The 17,836-nt window shown below is 38.8% G+C and overlaps 1 protein-coding gene across 1 annotated transcript in view; it reads right to left on the bottom strand.

The window, feature by feature from the left end:
• The window catches only part of LOC144207425 (uncharacterized), a 186,604-nt gene that overhangs the window by 123,313 nt on the left and 45,455 nt on the right, over positions 1–17,836 (bottom strand). The window contains exons 7-10 of the mRNA XM_077732902.1: positions 15,467–15,556; positions 8,397–8,474; positions 645–1,152; positions 35–86 (exon numbers count right to left, since the gene is read on the bottom strand). Of these exons, the coding sequence (XP_077589028.1) occupies positions 35–86; positions 645–669 (77 nt within the window). The 5' untranslated portion in view covers positions 670–1,152; positions 8,397–8,474; positions 15,467–15,556. The remainder of the gene's footprint in view (positions 1–34; positions 87–644; positions 1,153–8,396; positions 8,475–15,466; positions 15,557–17,836) is intronic.

Genomic DNA, 17,836 nt, shown 5'->3' with positions numbered 1-17,836 from the left:
TATATTCAAAAAAATGCCACATGGCTCAAATTACCTTGTCAGATGTTGCTTGCCTTTGATCGGTTTCCATGCTATTAAGAGAAAACCTGTAAAAAAAATAAAGAATTAAAATAATTGTAATATTGTAATGATGTTTACAGTCATGAGAATTGTTGTTTTGTATTAAAAGTTCCTATTATAGTGCAAATTTGTATATACTTTCGTGAGAGGGTTAACTTTTTATTCCACATCTGCAAGTTCTTTCAGTTTTGTTTTCAATTTTAATTAGAAATGTGTCTGTTTGGTGGATGACCCAATCTACAGTTTCCAAGCCACAATTAGAATTAGGTTAGTATTTAATGTAAACAATCTTTTCACATTACCGATTTCTTCGACTCAATCTAAAAATCATTACAGTAGAGTGTCTTAAAAAAACACATCACAAATCACAGTTGACAAAATGTTTGTACAACAGAAAACAAACAATACAGTTACAGTGTTGCGTCCATTTAAATGTAAATATTTGGATATTCCAAATGCCTGGTGCATGCATCAATTTGTGCAAACAACTACAAAGGTGTATTAAAGTAAGTGTCTTTTTACAAATGTTTTAATCTCCAATAAATGAAGTAAACATCATGGCAAAATAACTCATTGCAATTTACCTGTAAGGATAAAATCAAACTTCATCCAGTTTGCTCCATCCAACTGAAAGATCCATGATTTCCAATCCCGTATTTCATTAAAAAAATAGCTTTAAAATATCTTTAAAAAATCCTTGTGTATCCTGCAACCTCCTTAAAGCTAGAGCTAAGCAGGAAATAGCCCCTGATGACCTTCTATACAAGGTCAAACACTCTTCATTGTTACACAGAGAAACAAGCACTTTCCCTAAATAAAGTGTTCAAAGTGCTGCAAAGTATTAAAAATAAATATAACTCAATATCCTACAAATAAAGCTTGCATACTTATTCTTAGATGTCAACAACAAACATTCTTACATGGCTCATGCTGTCTGTACTCCTCTCAGCCTGCAGTGGATTAGTCAATTAGCTCAAACAGGCACATCTGGGTGAGTTGTGCAGCATCCTGGGAGATGCAGTGCAAAAGATGCATGGTGCACTCACTGCTTGTTTTCACAATGCATTTGCAAAGATTCAGGGTTCCATGTGCCTAAGAATACAGAAAAGAAACAAACAGCAATCTTTAATAATATATTTTTGACATGGAAGGAGGGGGGTTTCATGCAGGGGGGGCTTTATTTAAGGTCCACAATAAAAATGTTATAAAATGATGGGTGTCTAAAAAATTACACATTGATTCTCATCACGCTAGCCTAATGAATGCAGCCTAATCAAATATCCATGATTGCATGTTATTCAATAAGGAGAATAAATTAAGCTGCATCACCAACACAACAATTGCAATTGTTGTTAATGAGGGGCTCATTTTTTAATTTGGCTGATTGCCAAAGGAATACAATGTATTCTTCTCAATTCAGGCATTAATCTTCCCAATAATATTTTAAAACAACAAATAAAATCATTATAAATGACCTTCAAAAGGGGTTTTGCTTTTAAGAGCCCTTGTAGGATGGACCCGGAGAGTTTGAAAGCAGGACTAAGCCTCATCTATATTTTACAGTAGGTCAGTGTTTTGTCATTAGACTAAACTTTCTAATCACCCTTTCAACACTGTGGCTTTAATAACAAAGCGGATTATTTATGGATATTTTTACGGTTAACAAGCTTCATGTTTCCTGGTTATTAGTTAGTTTCATTCATTGTGTTATGGTCGAGTGTACGGGGACAATGTTTGGACCCAGTGAGGGTGCACTAATGAAACTTTAATAACTAAAAATCCTCTCAAAGAAGAACTCACATATGAGCCCAACGGGGAATCACAAGGACAGGTCACACAGGGAAAAAAAAAACTAATAAAATGTGACAAAACTTTGTTTTCTAGTGATAGCAGTTTCCACAACAAAAAACCAGTTCAATTAAATCAGTTTAAGTACATCCCAAGATGACACTTAAAAGTTACTTTTGACCTTTTTTTTCTTCCCTTCTGTGTACAGTATGCACGTGCACGGATGTCCAATTCTGTTATCAAATACAGATAGCAGAAAATATGTTTCCACTACACAACACAAGTCCAAAAAATGTTCTCACTGCATTGGAAATATGCAATATTCCGCATGATCAGCCAATCATGTCACGTGCTTGTTGTAGCTCGTTGGAGGCGGCAGCACTATTGACACCAAAATGCTATTAAAATGTTGATCTCAAATCACCCAAGCAACTGGAGCTCCGGCAAAGTGATTGCTCGCCGTCTGAGCACTGAAACGGCAGAGTGCAAAATAGCAAACAATATGGCGCCTGTGTTCGGTTCAGTTCAGTCGAGTCTCTTAGTTGGCATCAGTTTTTATGCTTTTTCTGGTCTCTAGTTTGTTTTGTTTACTTTATAGTGACGCAAATACATATTTATTACAAGCACTTTTCAACTCTGCTAAGTTGAAAAGACCAAAAGATGCCAAAGGAAATGACATTAATATTGATTAGTCATAATGTAGCAAACAGATTAGAGCTAAAACATTAAGTGTAGTTCCTTGGCCGTGATCAATTGCACCATTCCCATTGCAATAACTTGGCCACCGGCTCCTATTTCTAGAATGTGATCTTGTTACTCCTGATGTCCTGTACTTGCATGGGCGCCGCTTTGTCTGGACCAGTCCTCGGGACGAATGTCGTGAGGGATTGGCTAAAAGACTGGACCGTAATCGCTTGCTGAATTCAAGGATTTGCTCTGCACTGCTGAGATAAAAATGTTATAAAACTTTTTACGGTAGACAAGAACTAAAAAGTGTTACAAATATTTCTGCTATAGCCTCTTTAATAGAGAAGGAATAGACATTTACGATGACTATTTATCGTTTGTTTATTTTTCTTCCAAAACGAACAAACTCTGACAAATAAATCAAGATGGCATAACAGATGGTCACCTTGGTACGACACTCACTATGTTTTTGTTTATATTTTTGCTAGACCCCCTGCATTTAGGCAACCGGGCAAACTGGTTGGTAGATGATGCGATTAGCGTTTCATGTTACTGCAACACCCTATTTGAGATATTTAAATTCCTGGGAGTTACTCTCTCTCTCTCAGGACCTAAAGGGGAATGCCAAAATTAACAATATTGAAGGACTTCATTTCCTTATGCTCATTTTTAGAGTGGACTTTTTTAGACAGAAAAAAATATTGCATGTTGTAGTATACATTACATTACAATGTATGGATTTAAACACACAGTATATAGCATCTTATACTTATACCAAGTCTTAAATATATGTAGTTATAAGCAAATAAATTGTAACCCACATCAGGCAATGGTGGATTAGGAGTGAGTGAGCAAAATTAGATGAAATCTGTCAGCGCACTCATTGACCTATGAAAATACTGTAATGCATCTCAGTTTGCCCGTCAGTCAAGATCAATGGCAGAAGCACTCCCTGGGCATTTACAGAGGAAACTGAAAATAGCCTGCAATGTGTTACTACCTTTAAGATAACTACTCGCCATTTTAGAACTAGAGATTTTCCTTCACTGGACTGAAATCAACAAGAAACATGTGGCAATCTGAAGAAATGATTGCCATTTAAAGCAAACAATGTCACAATAGTTATGAAGTGATAGTTTTCTGCAGGAAACATGTGTATAAAATCTCAAATAAAGGCAGGTGATGGTATTAAATGGGTGTGATGACAGACTGCGACCAAAACGCTTCAAATTGAACAGCATGTGGGTTTACACACATTGACAGTCTCCATATTTACCCCTAAATGCAATAAACTCAGCAGCTGTCATAATTTACACATGGGAAAATATGCACAATCACTAGTGATTTGGAATCATGTTTCATTCCTTAAAATTACTTAAAACTGAATAGCTCCAGTTTTAGTCAGATTGAGTCAATTGGAATAAATTACATCACCTAGAACTTTGTGGAGTAGTTTGGACGGAGTTGTTTTCGACTGGCTGATAAGAATTGGAGGCTGTTCGATCATGTGTTTACTAACAATAGGAGGCGCTATCAATGAGGAAAACAAATACATCTACCATGCACCATAGATGGCTCGGGTGGCAACCATTCCAGCTGTGTTAGACTCCAGATCTCACCAGGGATGTCCATGTTTCTGATGTGTCTCCTGATGGTCCGCTACAATCAGGAAACAGGCTGTTTCTAATCCTAATGAGGACACTCCCATTACTTGGATTGGACCGATAAGACACTGGCCTGTGACACTCCATTTTCAGGAGTGAAACCTTATCGAGGAACTATCAAGTGGTAGGATAGCTTTAGGACCATTAATTGAATTTCTAATTAAATGATTATAAAGGCATTTTGGATCTGGCTATCAAACTAACTCTTCCAGGCATCACTGCGTCTATCTGACCTGATTTGATTGTGTGGCCATATTCATGAGCTGAGCTTTGGCCCATAATCAAGCCAGGAAAGGATGGGCGGTGTTGGATGGTGTACAAGAGTAGATACAACAAACACTTTGAACTGATGTTGGGTCCAAGCATTTAGCTTTCTAAAACATTTACACAGCGAGAATGTATGTTTTGGCACATTTGTCAAGTGCTTTATTCAGTCAATTAGTCCATTTTTAATTATTTTTGTCATTTGCTTATGTCATGTACTAGCGGTAGTCATTTTTACGCCAAGTTTTCTGTAGTTCCTCCTGCTTTATTTAGTTGTTTTTTGTTGGTATTTTGAAGTTTATATTTATTTGGAGTACTAATTTAGGCTTATTTTTTTCTTCCTTTTCTTTCAAATAAATCCTTTGATTCCTACATTGTGGGTCCACTGAGTGAACAATTGAAACATTATCTACATTATGATTAGATCATTTGCTTGGCTTTCTTTAAAATTGCATAGCCAACAATGGCTGCATAGTTATAAACTTTATACCAGACTATCATGTATAACTTGATCTAGGCTTGTATCCAGAGGCAGACCTTGTGAATGAGCTGCTTGCTTGACATATCCGTGAGTAAGGGAGACGTGACCCACAAAGAAAGTGAAGGTCATCTAAAAAGGGAATTAAATGAGGAATCTTGAGGCTAGATTCACCTAGGATTATGGCCATCATGTGCAAGAATTTGGACGGTATTAACTTCCCTTTATCCATCTTCTGTTCCCTCGGAATCCCGTCAGCTAGCTAATGCCAAAGAGGTTCACCACAGTGCCCCTATCCTGGATGTGAACAACCATGTATATAAATAGGTAAGCTCCTCCTAGTATTGCCTCTCAACCGGGTCTGCAGTAAAATGATAATCTGGATATTTGCATTGTACAATGGAATGGTTAACTCCCTGCACTTTCTAATGATTAGTGGTAATGTTTTCAACAGTGATGCTTAATTCAATTACTACTGCAGAAGATTGGATATGTCCAGTTCATTGGAAATTATTCATTCTACATTACATAGCTATGATGATTGGTCAGTACGTCAAGCCAAGTACAGTCAGCTTTGACAAGCTCCAGCACCCCCCACAATAGTTTTGAGGGTAGGGGTTACATATTGATTACGGAATTGAAGTCTAATTAGTTTTCCAACTTTCCAATTGATTTTTATTTTAGCTCAGTTTTTATTTTATTTTATTTGAATATAAAGGTAAGCCAAAAGTTGACCAATTTGAAATGTTTTCACTTTAAAACTAACAGTTCATCTTGCTGTTCCAACACCTTGAAAACAGAGATAATGAGTTTTTCTGTAAAAATATATAGCAGAGAATTTTGGGGGGATAACTTGGCAAAATAATTTGCGTGTAATATCATCTCCTTCTCTCATTTGGCTTACAGTTCAGAGGAAATGCTACATTCCTCTCAGGGTATCACACTTATAATCAGATAAAAAAAAATGGAAAAGTCCCTCTTAGTTTTAAAATCTTATATGTGTAGCATGAATCCACTGTTTGCAGATTTGCATGACAACTATTCAATTATTGAGGCTAATAAAAGTAAATTGTACAAGAAGAAGACCACAGGCATACCTGGTATGTGTTAGCAAAGCAAATACTCCAAAAGTACCAAAAGAGCATTATCAGGCTGGAGACAAATCCGGAGACAAATAGGGAATGACAGCGATATAGTTTTAGCGGTGAAAACCATTAAAATTCCATTTGAAACATAGCGGTGTGTGTCGACAATAAAAAAATATCAATTCTATGCACAAAGTCAGGCGGAGAGAAAGGCACTTGTAACTCACTCCTGCCGTGATTTAAAAAAATGTTACTCTTCCTGTGATCACTTAGCCTGAGGTCAAACTGGCACGGTTGGACTACCAGAAGAGGAAAGGAGAGCGGGTTTGAGTCGCAGCTGAGGCCATGACACCAAAATTATTTTCAACCACTCGAGACTGTGGGATTGAGACCAGATTGGATGATATTTAGTGGTTATTTTACATACATTGGCTAAGAAGAGTGCGCCTATATGCTGCACATCTGAGAAAATGCTCTAATAGGCAATTTGGCTAGTTGCCCTCACTGTAATGCATTCTTACCGTCGGAGGCCAATAATAAAAACTGAACATAAATCCAGCTTTTTAAGAGCCGGTTATAAATGAGTGCAACGTCAGCAGCATTAGAATGAAATAGTCAACTTTTGTGTGCACCCGCATATATCATACATGTGATTATTTTATTAAGCTACAGTGAAGTTGCTGAGTCATTTTTTTTGCTGATTTGTTTCCATATACATCCTTGTTTTCCTTGTTGGAAAGACATAAACACACTTTTCATCTTTACACTACAGATGCAACAGTACATTAAACAATATGTACTCAAGAATAAGTGACAGATCCTGTTGTATTTTCTGTTCACTGATACTCAAATGTATACAAAGCGGGTAGTAAATATGAAATCAATTATACATTTATAAACAATCTCTGTGTTCATGCCAAAGTATCAATTCACTCGTATTTTCAGCTTACACGACATCCCCCAGAAGCGGGGCATAGATCACCCCCTGACAGGGGCCCATAGCTCATCTTTCACTGAGGTAACCACAATGCCGAATTTTTCAAACAAGATGGATGCCTCAAACGAAGACAAGTAAGCAAACAGCTGATCAATTGGCACTAGCTTATAACACCCCATGTCCTCTTTGCCTTCACTTTTAAAACTGAAAATATTTACATAACTTAATCTGTCTCTGGTGTGTTAATCCATTTTGGGTGCTTTTCAGGAATAAACTAAAGCAAAAGGATGTATTTTTACCTCCATCTCTCCACACAAACAATTGTGGCGCTTTATCTTAACAGCAGATTACTACAGTGATGTATACATATAATAGCTGTACCCACAAGAAGTTTGCTCAATAATAGATAGTGTTGCCTAGCAACTGCTGAGTGCCAAAAAATACCCGTTACTGAATGCAGGCTACACCTAGCAGTTAATTGGCCAGGTGGGTAAACATTGATCCTTGCTACACTCCTTGTCCCACTTTTAGTTGTGGTCTTAAGTGGAAAGTGGCACGAGCTTACCTCCTGTGGAGGGAGGTATGTGCACATTCTGAATACTGCCAATTCAACACTCAGCAGGATTCAGGACACTTGGCGCCTTAAGAAAAGATGATCTATTTAGTGCAGAAAAGGTAACGAACTGAAATCTTCATTTTTTTTGTCCTCGCAGAGTCAATTTTACTTTTTTAGGCCTACCTGTAATGATGTGGATGCAATAGAGGTCAGGGGTCTCAAATCAATTTCACATAGGGACGCAATGGGTGAAAGGGTTTCATTCCAAACAAACCACAGGACACCTTTTCTTACCAATCTAGTTTCGTACAAAGTGAATGAAAACATATTCAGTAATCCCCTCTAATATCACAGTTAATGTAGACCAGACATGGCCGTGATAATCGAAAAATCGCAAAGTAGGGTCACCGCTATTTTCTTCAGTGCTAGGTCCTAGTAACAAGAGTTTTTATGAACTCTAAAAATATATTTTTTAAAATAATTAATAGCTAAAAAAATGTGAAATAGTGAGTTTGTGATAAGTGAAGTTGCGATAATCGAGGGATTACTGTAGTCACTCTCGCCACTTGTGGAATCGGTTTGAGAGCAGTTTTGGGATAGAGGTGGAGGAAAGCTATATGAGAACATGTATTAATATTTTTTCTATATATGATGAGGAGGTAGGAGATTAGAAAGTTTATGAGGTACCCTTGATGTATGATCTACCATCTATCTTGTACCAAAATATATATGACACCCTCTCATTATGTACAACATACTGTCTTTTTTCCTGTCTGTCAAGTATTAATTAGTCTCCTGTTTATGGCAGATTGTTCATCAATGTATACAGCTTTGTTCTGATGGAACGACTCCAGGGTATCTATCTAAATATACTCACACTCGCAAATCATCATGTCTTCTGGTGCTTCTGCCATCCTTCCATAGGCAAGGTGAAAAATGTGCAAGGCTTGATTCCCTGGAAGACATTAGTAGGTTATATATATTTACACATTCAATAAAGTTTGGCATCACATCCCCTAAACATTATTTGTGAAATATAAAATTATAATCCTACTGAATCGTAAAACAGCAAAATACAAAGCATTTATGAATCAATTATTTTATCATAAAATTCTGTTTCTGGTCAACATTCATAAGTATACTTTCTGCCCGACAAGACGGTGCAGTTTGAGTGTTCAAACTTTGAACACAAAGATGAAATGTCCCTTTCCCATTGGACATTGGATGATTTCTTTGCCTGAAAAAAAAATGCCCGTGCTGTGACAACTTGTCAATTAAAGTCAGGATCACGATGGCTGACACCTGACAATCCTAATTTTGATCACCGCTATGCTGGGCCACCTCATTACATTCAATGACAATCATTTGTAAGAATTTAGAATTATTATTATTTACTAATACAGCATTCCAGTTTGTCTTCATTTGGAGATTTTGCAAGGAACATATAACATTATTTATTTAATATTTATGTTGACAATTGGACACCAACTCTTTCACTGCCATTGACAGTCATAGCCAACAAATCAATTTCAATTGTTTAGGCTGACATTGAGTTATCATGTTTCTCTACCATTGACGATGATAGACATCCCATCCATTTTGACTGGAGGGGCTGTCAGCAATGTCTTCTGTGCCAACATCATCTTTTTCGTCATTCTAGTAGCCAGACGGATCTACACTTAGGTTGAAAATCTCACTCTTATATGCCTTTTAGTAGATTTGATGACACTCCAAGTTGTTTTAAAGTCTATAGAGGTTGATTGACAGAGATGAAAAGTTACATGAAGAATTGGTTTTGTTTCAGGCCAAAATAAATTCAATGTCATGTGAGTGCAGTGAGCTGGGAATAAAAAGAGAATCGCCCAATTCACCGCAGAGACTCGTCCAATTCACCAGCGGTGCACAAAGCGAGAGTCATTGTCAAGGGTGAACCATGTCAAGTCCACTGCCGTAGAATAATAAAGGTCGTATAGGCATGTGTGGGTGGGTGGGTGTGTGGATTATTAAGTGACATCTGCAGTGCCACAAAGTGCTCGCAAATTATCGCTGCAAGTAGAGGGTGATTGGCAGTTAATGAGCAAGTGTGAGTGACAATGGGCTTTAGCCCAGAGGCAACAACAGCATGGGGCAGCGGTAGGTTATGAATTTGGAATAATATAAAAGTAAATAGCCTCCCTCATTGCCATCGATATTCCTTACTTTCACTTCATTTTATGACTGGCCGTCATGCAATGCACATGAGGAGTAGATAAGACTAGATAAACCGGAATGAATTGCAAAATTGACTATTTAAACCGATTCCTATTTTGTATATTCTCCATGTTACTCTACCGAAGACCATCCTAACTACAGGTTATTTTTTTTTTTGTTTCTTTGAAATGGAAAAATGGATGCTTTGCAGAAACAACTCCTTACCAGAAGACTAGTACTTGACACCTGCTCACATTTCCCTTCCTCTTCATCATTAGCAGGCTGCCATCAGAGTACCTCATAAATGCAGCTTGTAATACTGCATGAAATATGCCTGCCCACCCGCTGAGGTCTTTTCCTTGCCATCCTGACTCATCTCATCAAGGTTGTGTGACTACTCTCGGTTGCTACCAATCTATCAAACCACACCCTTTTCCAACCTGCCATCCTTAAAAATCATAAACGATCTCCTTTTTAAGTTATGTTTCTCTCTTGCTCACTCAAACATTTTAGGCACCTCCGTTTTCTTATAAATGTAAATACAACATTTAGTTCCACACGTTATAAGCCACAATTGTTTTTTCTCCACTAAATGAGCAAACAGTTTAGATGTTTATGTAGTTTCTTAGCAAATATGCTCAATTCACTTAGCCCACTTTATTATATTTTCGAAAGGAAAAGACTACAGCTTGTGGCTGAGTGAAGACAAAGCCATGGAATTCAGTGAATTACCCTGTGAGATGACTTTAAACGAAACCACCACCAATCTGTTGGATTTCCAAATGATAAATAAACAGGTGAACATTTTCTGGCATTAAGGCTTTTTTTTTTTGCACAGGTGTTCCATGTGTTGTTACAATTGAAAGCAGCAGTACATCTGTTACCGATTGTATTGCGTGACCTCATGTTGTGTCAAATTTGGACTCAACCCAGCTTCATGCTCAAACAAAGTTTGTGCACATGCTTCCTGTAAAGGCTGGGCTCCCCATCTGGTGATGAAATACATACTCATATATGAAAACAAACAGACAAGCTTGTCCAGGCAAACAGAGCTAGCTAGGTAGGGTCCAAATTTAGAGAGCCTTGAGAGGCTGGATAATAGAAGACAGTATGTGCCGCGGGATCATTGGATGGATCCTCCATTGCGGGCGCGATGAGACCTGAAGGGCGACAGGGAGACGGACGCATTGAGGGAGAGAGAGACGCCGCAGCCCGGCGCTCTGTTAGGCGCCTAATGGAGAGAGTGAGGAGGAAAGCAAGCACTACGGGGCCCGCCGCTCACAGAGGGAACATTGGAGAAATGGGAAAGGGAAAGGGGTCGGGAGGGGGGAGAAAAAGTTGAGCTGTGCAGGCTGTTGCAAGACACTCGCAATTTCATTTGTTCGGCATTACAAGAGGGTGTCATGTGTTCAGCAATGCACCTTTCTGCAGAAAAAAAAGGCCTGCACTTTTTACGGGACTCAATGGAATCAACACCGGCAAAAACAATATAGTTGCAGCTGGTTTGTTTTAAATTAAAGCCTTTGGGTGAAAAGGAGACTCATAATAGGAGTCATGTTTATGTTGTTTTCTATTTTATTAAACGTTATAACATTGAGGTCCAGGTGTGTCACTTCCCCCATTGTAGATGGGTGAATGGAATATCCCAAATAGAGAGGGTCTAATTTGGTATTTCTTTTTTTTTTTTTTTAACAGGATTTTGCCTTTTCTAGGCCTTGTGATATTTTCTAATTAGTATTATTTTAAGCCTTGTTCTCTCTTTTTTCCTATGACTGACACCTACTTAATTGCCTACTTGTGTGAACATGAGTGGAAATTCTTGGCTGCACTCTATGATTGACTGGACTTTCACCAACAAATCTCAATACATTTTCCTGTCCTACTAACATGAAAATGTTGATGTCAAGTATAATACTACCCCTATATTGATTATACAATGTATCATACGAACAGTCAGCCCAGAATCTTTTGATATCGATTTACAATAACTTAAGAACATCCGGTCTAGTAGGACTCTTAGTCCCAGGGAAAAAATATTTGTCCCTTCTTTTTTTGTTACAGTTGATTTTGATGTAACTACGCTTTGCCAACTTTAAACTATTATGTATGTCACTCCTCAACAATAGAAGCATAATGCAAGACCTTTCGAAGATTTATTTAAAAGTAAATTCATCAAACTGACACCCATTTTAAAAAAATCCAGCCACTGGCTAAGGTTTTAAAAATGCTTTCCATTTGAGATAGTTAGGGAAAGATCTCAAAATGCTCTCTCCAACACTGCATTGTTTGTATGGTAGCTAGTGAGAACAGGTTCATTTAAAAGACACAGTGAGGTAAGTAGGTTAGAAAGCTGAAAGGCCCGGAAGGACTTTTCAACATTCCTTTCAATGCAAAAAAAGCCTTAAACCGATTTCTGAGGGAAATGCTCAAGAAAAACGAACCAGATTGATGGATTCACCTGCATGCTGTTGCTGCCGGAGCGGCAAGACTAAAAGCTTCTCATTGACAATTACGACTGGGAGAGAGAGAGAGAGCAAGCCGAGAGGCAGCTAAGGCGAGGCAAAGGATGCTTTTCACAAAGATATTTGATTTGTTGCAAGACTGGAAAAAAATTGCTGGCACTTAATTCTGTTCTGAAACACTTTGTCAAATCTAACTAATTCCAATCTGCTCACTCTGCTGCTAGATCAATACATGTCAAGGTCACACCATGCCTCTATAAATGATTGCGGAAAAAAAGACCAAAAAACTAACATGTTCTACTGGCCGTCTTACTAATATCTGTCCTTTTTATTCCGTACCGAAGTACCAGAAGACGTTTTCACCTTGGCACAGAAGTAAGATTTTAATATATTTATGGTTTAAAGCTGAACAGACATTTCTTTGCATACATTTTTAACCAATATGGTGGCTTGAAAAGTGGTCTGCAGAAATATTCTTTCATAGATGTTGTGGGTATAATTTCAGGATATCATGACAGGGATACCTGCAGTTGGGGTGGATATCTTGAAACTGTTAATCTATATATACATAAAATGTATTGCATGAATTTTATTTTATAGGTTAATAGGAATGAGATTTATGGGGGGGTTTGAAAGAGTTCATTCTTGCAGAAACATCTTGAAAAAACTTTAATATTCCTTCAGGACCACAGCAAATGCACATGTATTGAAATACTACTTAATTTGTATACTGTTAGATAAATTAAACTCCATACTACTCAAGCACGGACTTAAATACACTGCAGTTTTGGAGGTAGACATTAATAACATATTCACTCACCGAAACGCATGCTGACATTCGACTTCTGGGCGTGGGAATGCTGCGCTCTCACGAGCATGGAACAACACTGCTGTAAGTCTGTCAATTGACGGTCCTATTTGTCAAATTTGTGCCAATCAGGGAATTAGTGCGGGAGGCTTGCCGTAGTGATTTTCCCATTTTGCGCCAATATACCACTAAGTGCGTGAATCTCTTGGGTGCGGCGATGTGACGTGGCAAATCAAGGGAATGCCAGTTCAGAATTTCTAAATAACAATGAAGCTGAGTTTTGCAAACTTCCCAGTCTAGAACAACAAGCTCATTCACAATTCAAAGGATATTTTTATGCTGCATGACAGCTGCAATCCAATTGAAATGGCCAAAATAACATTGGTTTCTGGGTGAGTTTGATAAGAAATATATTTTTTTTGCATTTCTTTTCCTAGCCTAGGAAAGAGGCATGCGGAATTGGCACAGCTTTGAAGTCTCTTATGGACAAGCTGCAAAGGACAGGGTCAAAGGTGTTGATTAGACGTCATCTTCAGTTTGGTGAGGTAAACTGCAGAGTGAGCGGGTCTTTCTTGATTTTCAAGGACAGGCGATGCATTTGAGCGCACGCCAAAAAGCAGCTACGCTTGATGCAACCATATACTCCCATCACACCATTACGGAACTGATTTATAATTATTACATAGAGCTATTTGATGGTATAGTGAACACACTATAAATATGCGAGTACATTTCCTATATATTTTTAAAAGGCTGCAGGGAGGTGGAGTATGTCCCAGGTGACATTGGGGTGAGAGGTGATGCTGCGCCCGGGCAGATTGCCAATCAATTGAATTTAAATATTTGAATATTAATCCACAAGAGGCTAAACGCTGATGCTGATTCATGTCTTCTAATTAAATGCAAACTGTGTAAATCAATCTTAAGCGGGCCTTGTTACACGCATGTACCTTAGCAATGGCAGCAAGGTGCATCCAAATTAGTAGTTCTGTTGCATAGGCAACACACATGGCATTTTCTGAACCGCTTATCCTCACAAGGGTGCTGGAGCTTGTCCTAGCTAACTATGGTCACCAGGGTGGGCAAACCCATACTTGGTGGACAGTAAATCGCAGGGTAATAGGAGACACACAACCAATCATAGCTAGGGGCAATTCAGAGAGTTAAACCAGCCTACTATGCATGTCTTTGGGATGAAGGAGGAAACCAGAGTACCCTGAGAAAACCCACAGGAGCCCAGTGAGAACATGCACAATACACACAGTGAGGACAGACCTTGGATCGAACCCTCATTCCCAAGCCTGTTAAGCTCATATGCTAAACAACTGGCCACCAACCTGCCTGGCCTATACTTGATGATTATTGTTAACTTTTTAGGTGGATTATGAGGAATGTGCAAAAAAATAGCCAAATCAAATTACTGAATGCAACAGAGGAAATCATTTGAACATGAACCTATGCACTTGACATTGTACTGAGTCCAGTAGCTTATCATTAAGAGTGAGATCCAGTTCCCGATGATGCGGTTGCCAGGCAACACTAACTGCTTGATTATTTGATGGACAGAGTAGAATGTGGCCAATATGTGTGTGTTTGGGTGTATTTACATTTTTTTTCTGCTACTTTTCCTTTCAGCAAAGGAGAGGAGCTGTGTTATAACAGGTCTTCTGTCTATCGAGATTATGAGCTAGGGGGCTGACAGAGCTCAAGGCTACATTGACGAGTGCCTAGCCTATGAATGTGTTTTTGCATCTACATCACATAGCATAGATGTGTCAGAGTTTGCCTATTTGGTAAATAATAGCTTCTTTTTTTTGCATAATACCCACTCTGTCTGCCAAGCTGTTCTCGCGCATAGAGGCTAGAGTCCAACATTAAAGCTGTTTCCACAGTTGACCCGGACTGAAGGTTTCTCCAGCTGCAGCATCCGTAAAGTGCTTAATGTACGCCACATCCATTTCTGGAGGCAGCAACATTATTAGGCAGCACCCTAGTCCTCAGTCCTTTCAATTCAAACAGTTTGAGAGAAATGTAGGTCATAGTATAACCAGCGTCCACCCCCGCCCCATGCCGCATACTCCAATCCCACTGACGTGTTTGAGGTAAGCGTCTCAGGCGATGTGTTCTAAATCCATCCGGTCATACTGGGTGTACTAGTATAGCTAATCTGATGGTGTTCTTTAGTTTGACAATCAGAAAGCAATGATTCTGTATGCTTGACTTAGGGACATGAACAGTGATTAGCATCTGGTAGAACCCAAGTGGAGAAACATCGGATTTAGCATTAAATTTACTTACTGTTATTTGCCTTAATAGTTAAATGACTAACCAGGCAGGGTTAATCTGTGAACTATGAACTATTATAATAGTTTTCTAAAGTTGCCAATTGGTTCAATAATGTGAAAGTTAAATAATATTGACAGGGGATCATAATCAAAAGACAAAATGCAATACTGTATTAAACCCTTACATTCCTAGGTGTCCTACCTTGGGCAGCAGTTGTAAAATGAATGGTTCGATTCCGGGCTGTGGCCATCCTTAATCTTGTCCTTGCGTGGGTTTTCTCCAGGTGCACATCTAGAAAAACAGGCATCGTAGGTAAATTGAAAACTAAAAATTGCTCTCCGGTGAGAATGAGCTTGAAAGGTTGCTTGTTAAAGTTACCACGGTTCTGGCCCTACTGTTATTACATTTATAGCACACTTTTCAATCACACAGTAAAGCTTTGTCGTAATTGGACGTTTTAACAGTTACACGGTTGGCAAAAACTTCCATTTGCAATCAGCAATGAGAGGGAGAGAATATTTCCTTTCAAAAACATTCATCAAATTGAAAACACAGTCCAGAGTTGAGCATTATAGGAAATGCAGAACAATCATATCTGACTCAACATCTCGCAATAGAAATTAACTTCCAAGTGTGTTCCGACAAGCTGACATTTATTGGAAATTGATGACAGACACAAACCGGAATTGCACATTCTTAACCACACATTGTGCCTGGCTTCGGCATGTGGGATTCTGTCTCTGGTCCCTATTTTTCACAGCCAGGGTACTATACACAAACATTCTAAGAGTTGTGCAACATCTGCAGCTCAACGCGCGATGTGTACACACCCAACAAAAGTGTTGGTGGGAAAGTACTTTTGGAATGTCCAGATAAAGTTATAGCTTACAGCTGTTCTGCATTCAAACACAAAAGCTTATTCAATTCCATCTGGTTTTGGACGCAGAAAAAGCCTCTAAAGTTCTTGCTTTGGATCTTTATTAGTAATTACATATCTGTGGGACAATCAGATTCTTCCTCTGGTTTCAAGCCTTACGGGCTCATCTCCAGCCGGGTTCTGACCCATTTCGGAGAATTTAGGAGGGGCGATCATATCAGAGGGCTGTCGAGTGCAAGCTGACAAACCAAAAGTATCCCGAAATAGAACCGCATCTAGGTTTTCATATGGAGTTGATTTAAGATCCGTCCCAGGCGGTAACAAGCTGAAAGTTGTCCATCACAGCTGGATGTTCCTGTGTAGAAAGTCTGCCAAATGGTCTAGCGTGGGCAGATGTTTATTGTTCTGATTCACACTCGTGGAGGTACTCATTGATGTAATGCAAGGGTGGAATGAAACATGTACTCCATGGAGATATGTATTTGAAATATGAGCACAGTGGAATAACAAAATAGTTTTATGAAACGATGGTTACGCTCAATGTTTTATTTTGGCATCTCTGAGAATACTTTGGGCATAATGCAATATTTTATCAAGTGAATATAATCGTCAGTATGTGAAAAATATCTATAAATAAATAATCTATTAATATCCTATTTGCCAAGCTTGTTATGTGTGTGTATGTTGAATTAAACTTAATCGGATGACTCATTGTGTTCTTCCACCATGATCTTTACTGTATAAACATGTGCTAACACCACTTAGCCGTTGTATACAAGAGCATACTCATGAAAGACATTTAATTAATTTCTATCAACTGCCATAATACTTTTGATAGAGGCACAAGTGTTTGACTGGATTAAATAAACAATCGGCCTTTAGTGACATTCACTTCATCAAGTGATAGAGTGCGGTTGCTCTACGCCCTGCATCTGCCACACAACAGTGTGTCTTTATTATGTAAAACAGTTGCCTCGAGCATTATGCTGGCAGGCACTAGGTCACCTGCAAGGGCCTCACCCATGGGATTTTCCTAAATGACCGTATTCTTCCGACACTAAAAACACTATAGAAATGGTACAAATATGACATCATGCACTCATCCAAGGTACAACACCAGACTTCATGAATGAAATGTGTGGCTGTGCTGTTGAATTAAAGTACTAACCACTTCATTGAAGAGGATCAGCTTGTTTATAATATGCTGAGTGTGGTAAGCACCACATTAAAGCCAACTTATCTCCGAGAGGCTAATTTGAGGGCCTTCTAAGACAATCACCTGTTGCAGACTAAACCCTGTTTATGAGCAACCTGCTGGTGTATGCAGAACTCTGTGTTTAAACCCACCCGCAGACCCATTGGTCCGATCAGACTTGGTTGTCTCGCCAAGAGTGCGCAATGCAAGAAGAATTCCATTTGCAATGAATCCGGTGTGCTTAAGTGCACCACTATGGATTAAGCCCAGTAGCCCCGTGATTATGCATTCTGTGGGGACAACCTAAGCATGGCTCCATTATAATTGTCTTGTTAAACCCACCCAGCTCACTCTTTTCATGATGGTGCCAGTGAAGACTTTTGGGTCTATAGCAGGTGAATGTAAAAGTCATATGCTGTTTCATTCCTCATTTAATGGATGGAGTCTGACCTGCACCTTCAGACTTAATTATGGTCACATTCTCTTTGGTCCCCCCCTT

The sequence above is a fragment of the Stigmatopora nigra genome, chromosome 14 (assembly GCF_051989575.1).
Source record: "Stigmatopora nigra isolate UIUO_SnigA chromosome 14, RoL_Snig_1.1, whole genome shotgun sequence".
Taxonomy (NCBI): domain Eukaryota; kingdom Metazoa; phylum Chordata; class Actinopteri; order Syngnathiformes; family Syngnathidae; genus Stigmatopora; species Stigmatopora nigra.
This window is presented reverse-complemented; position numbering and strand designations above follow the sequence as displayed.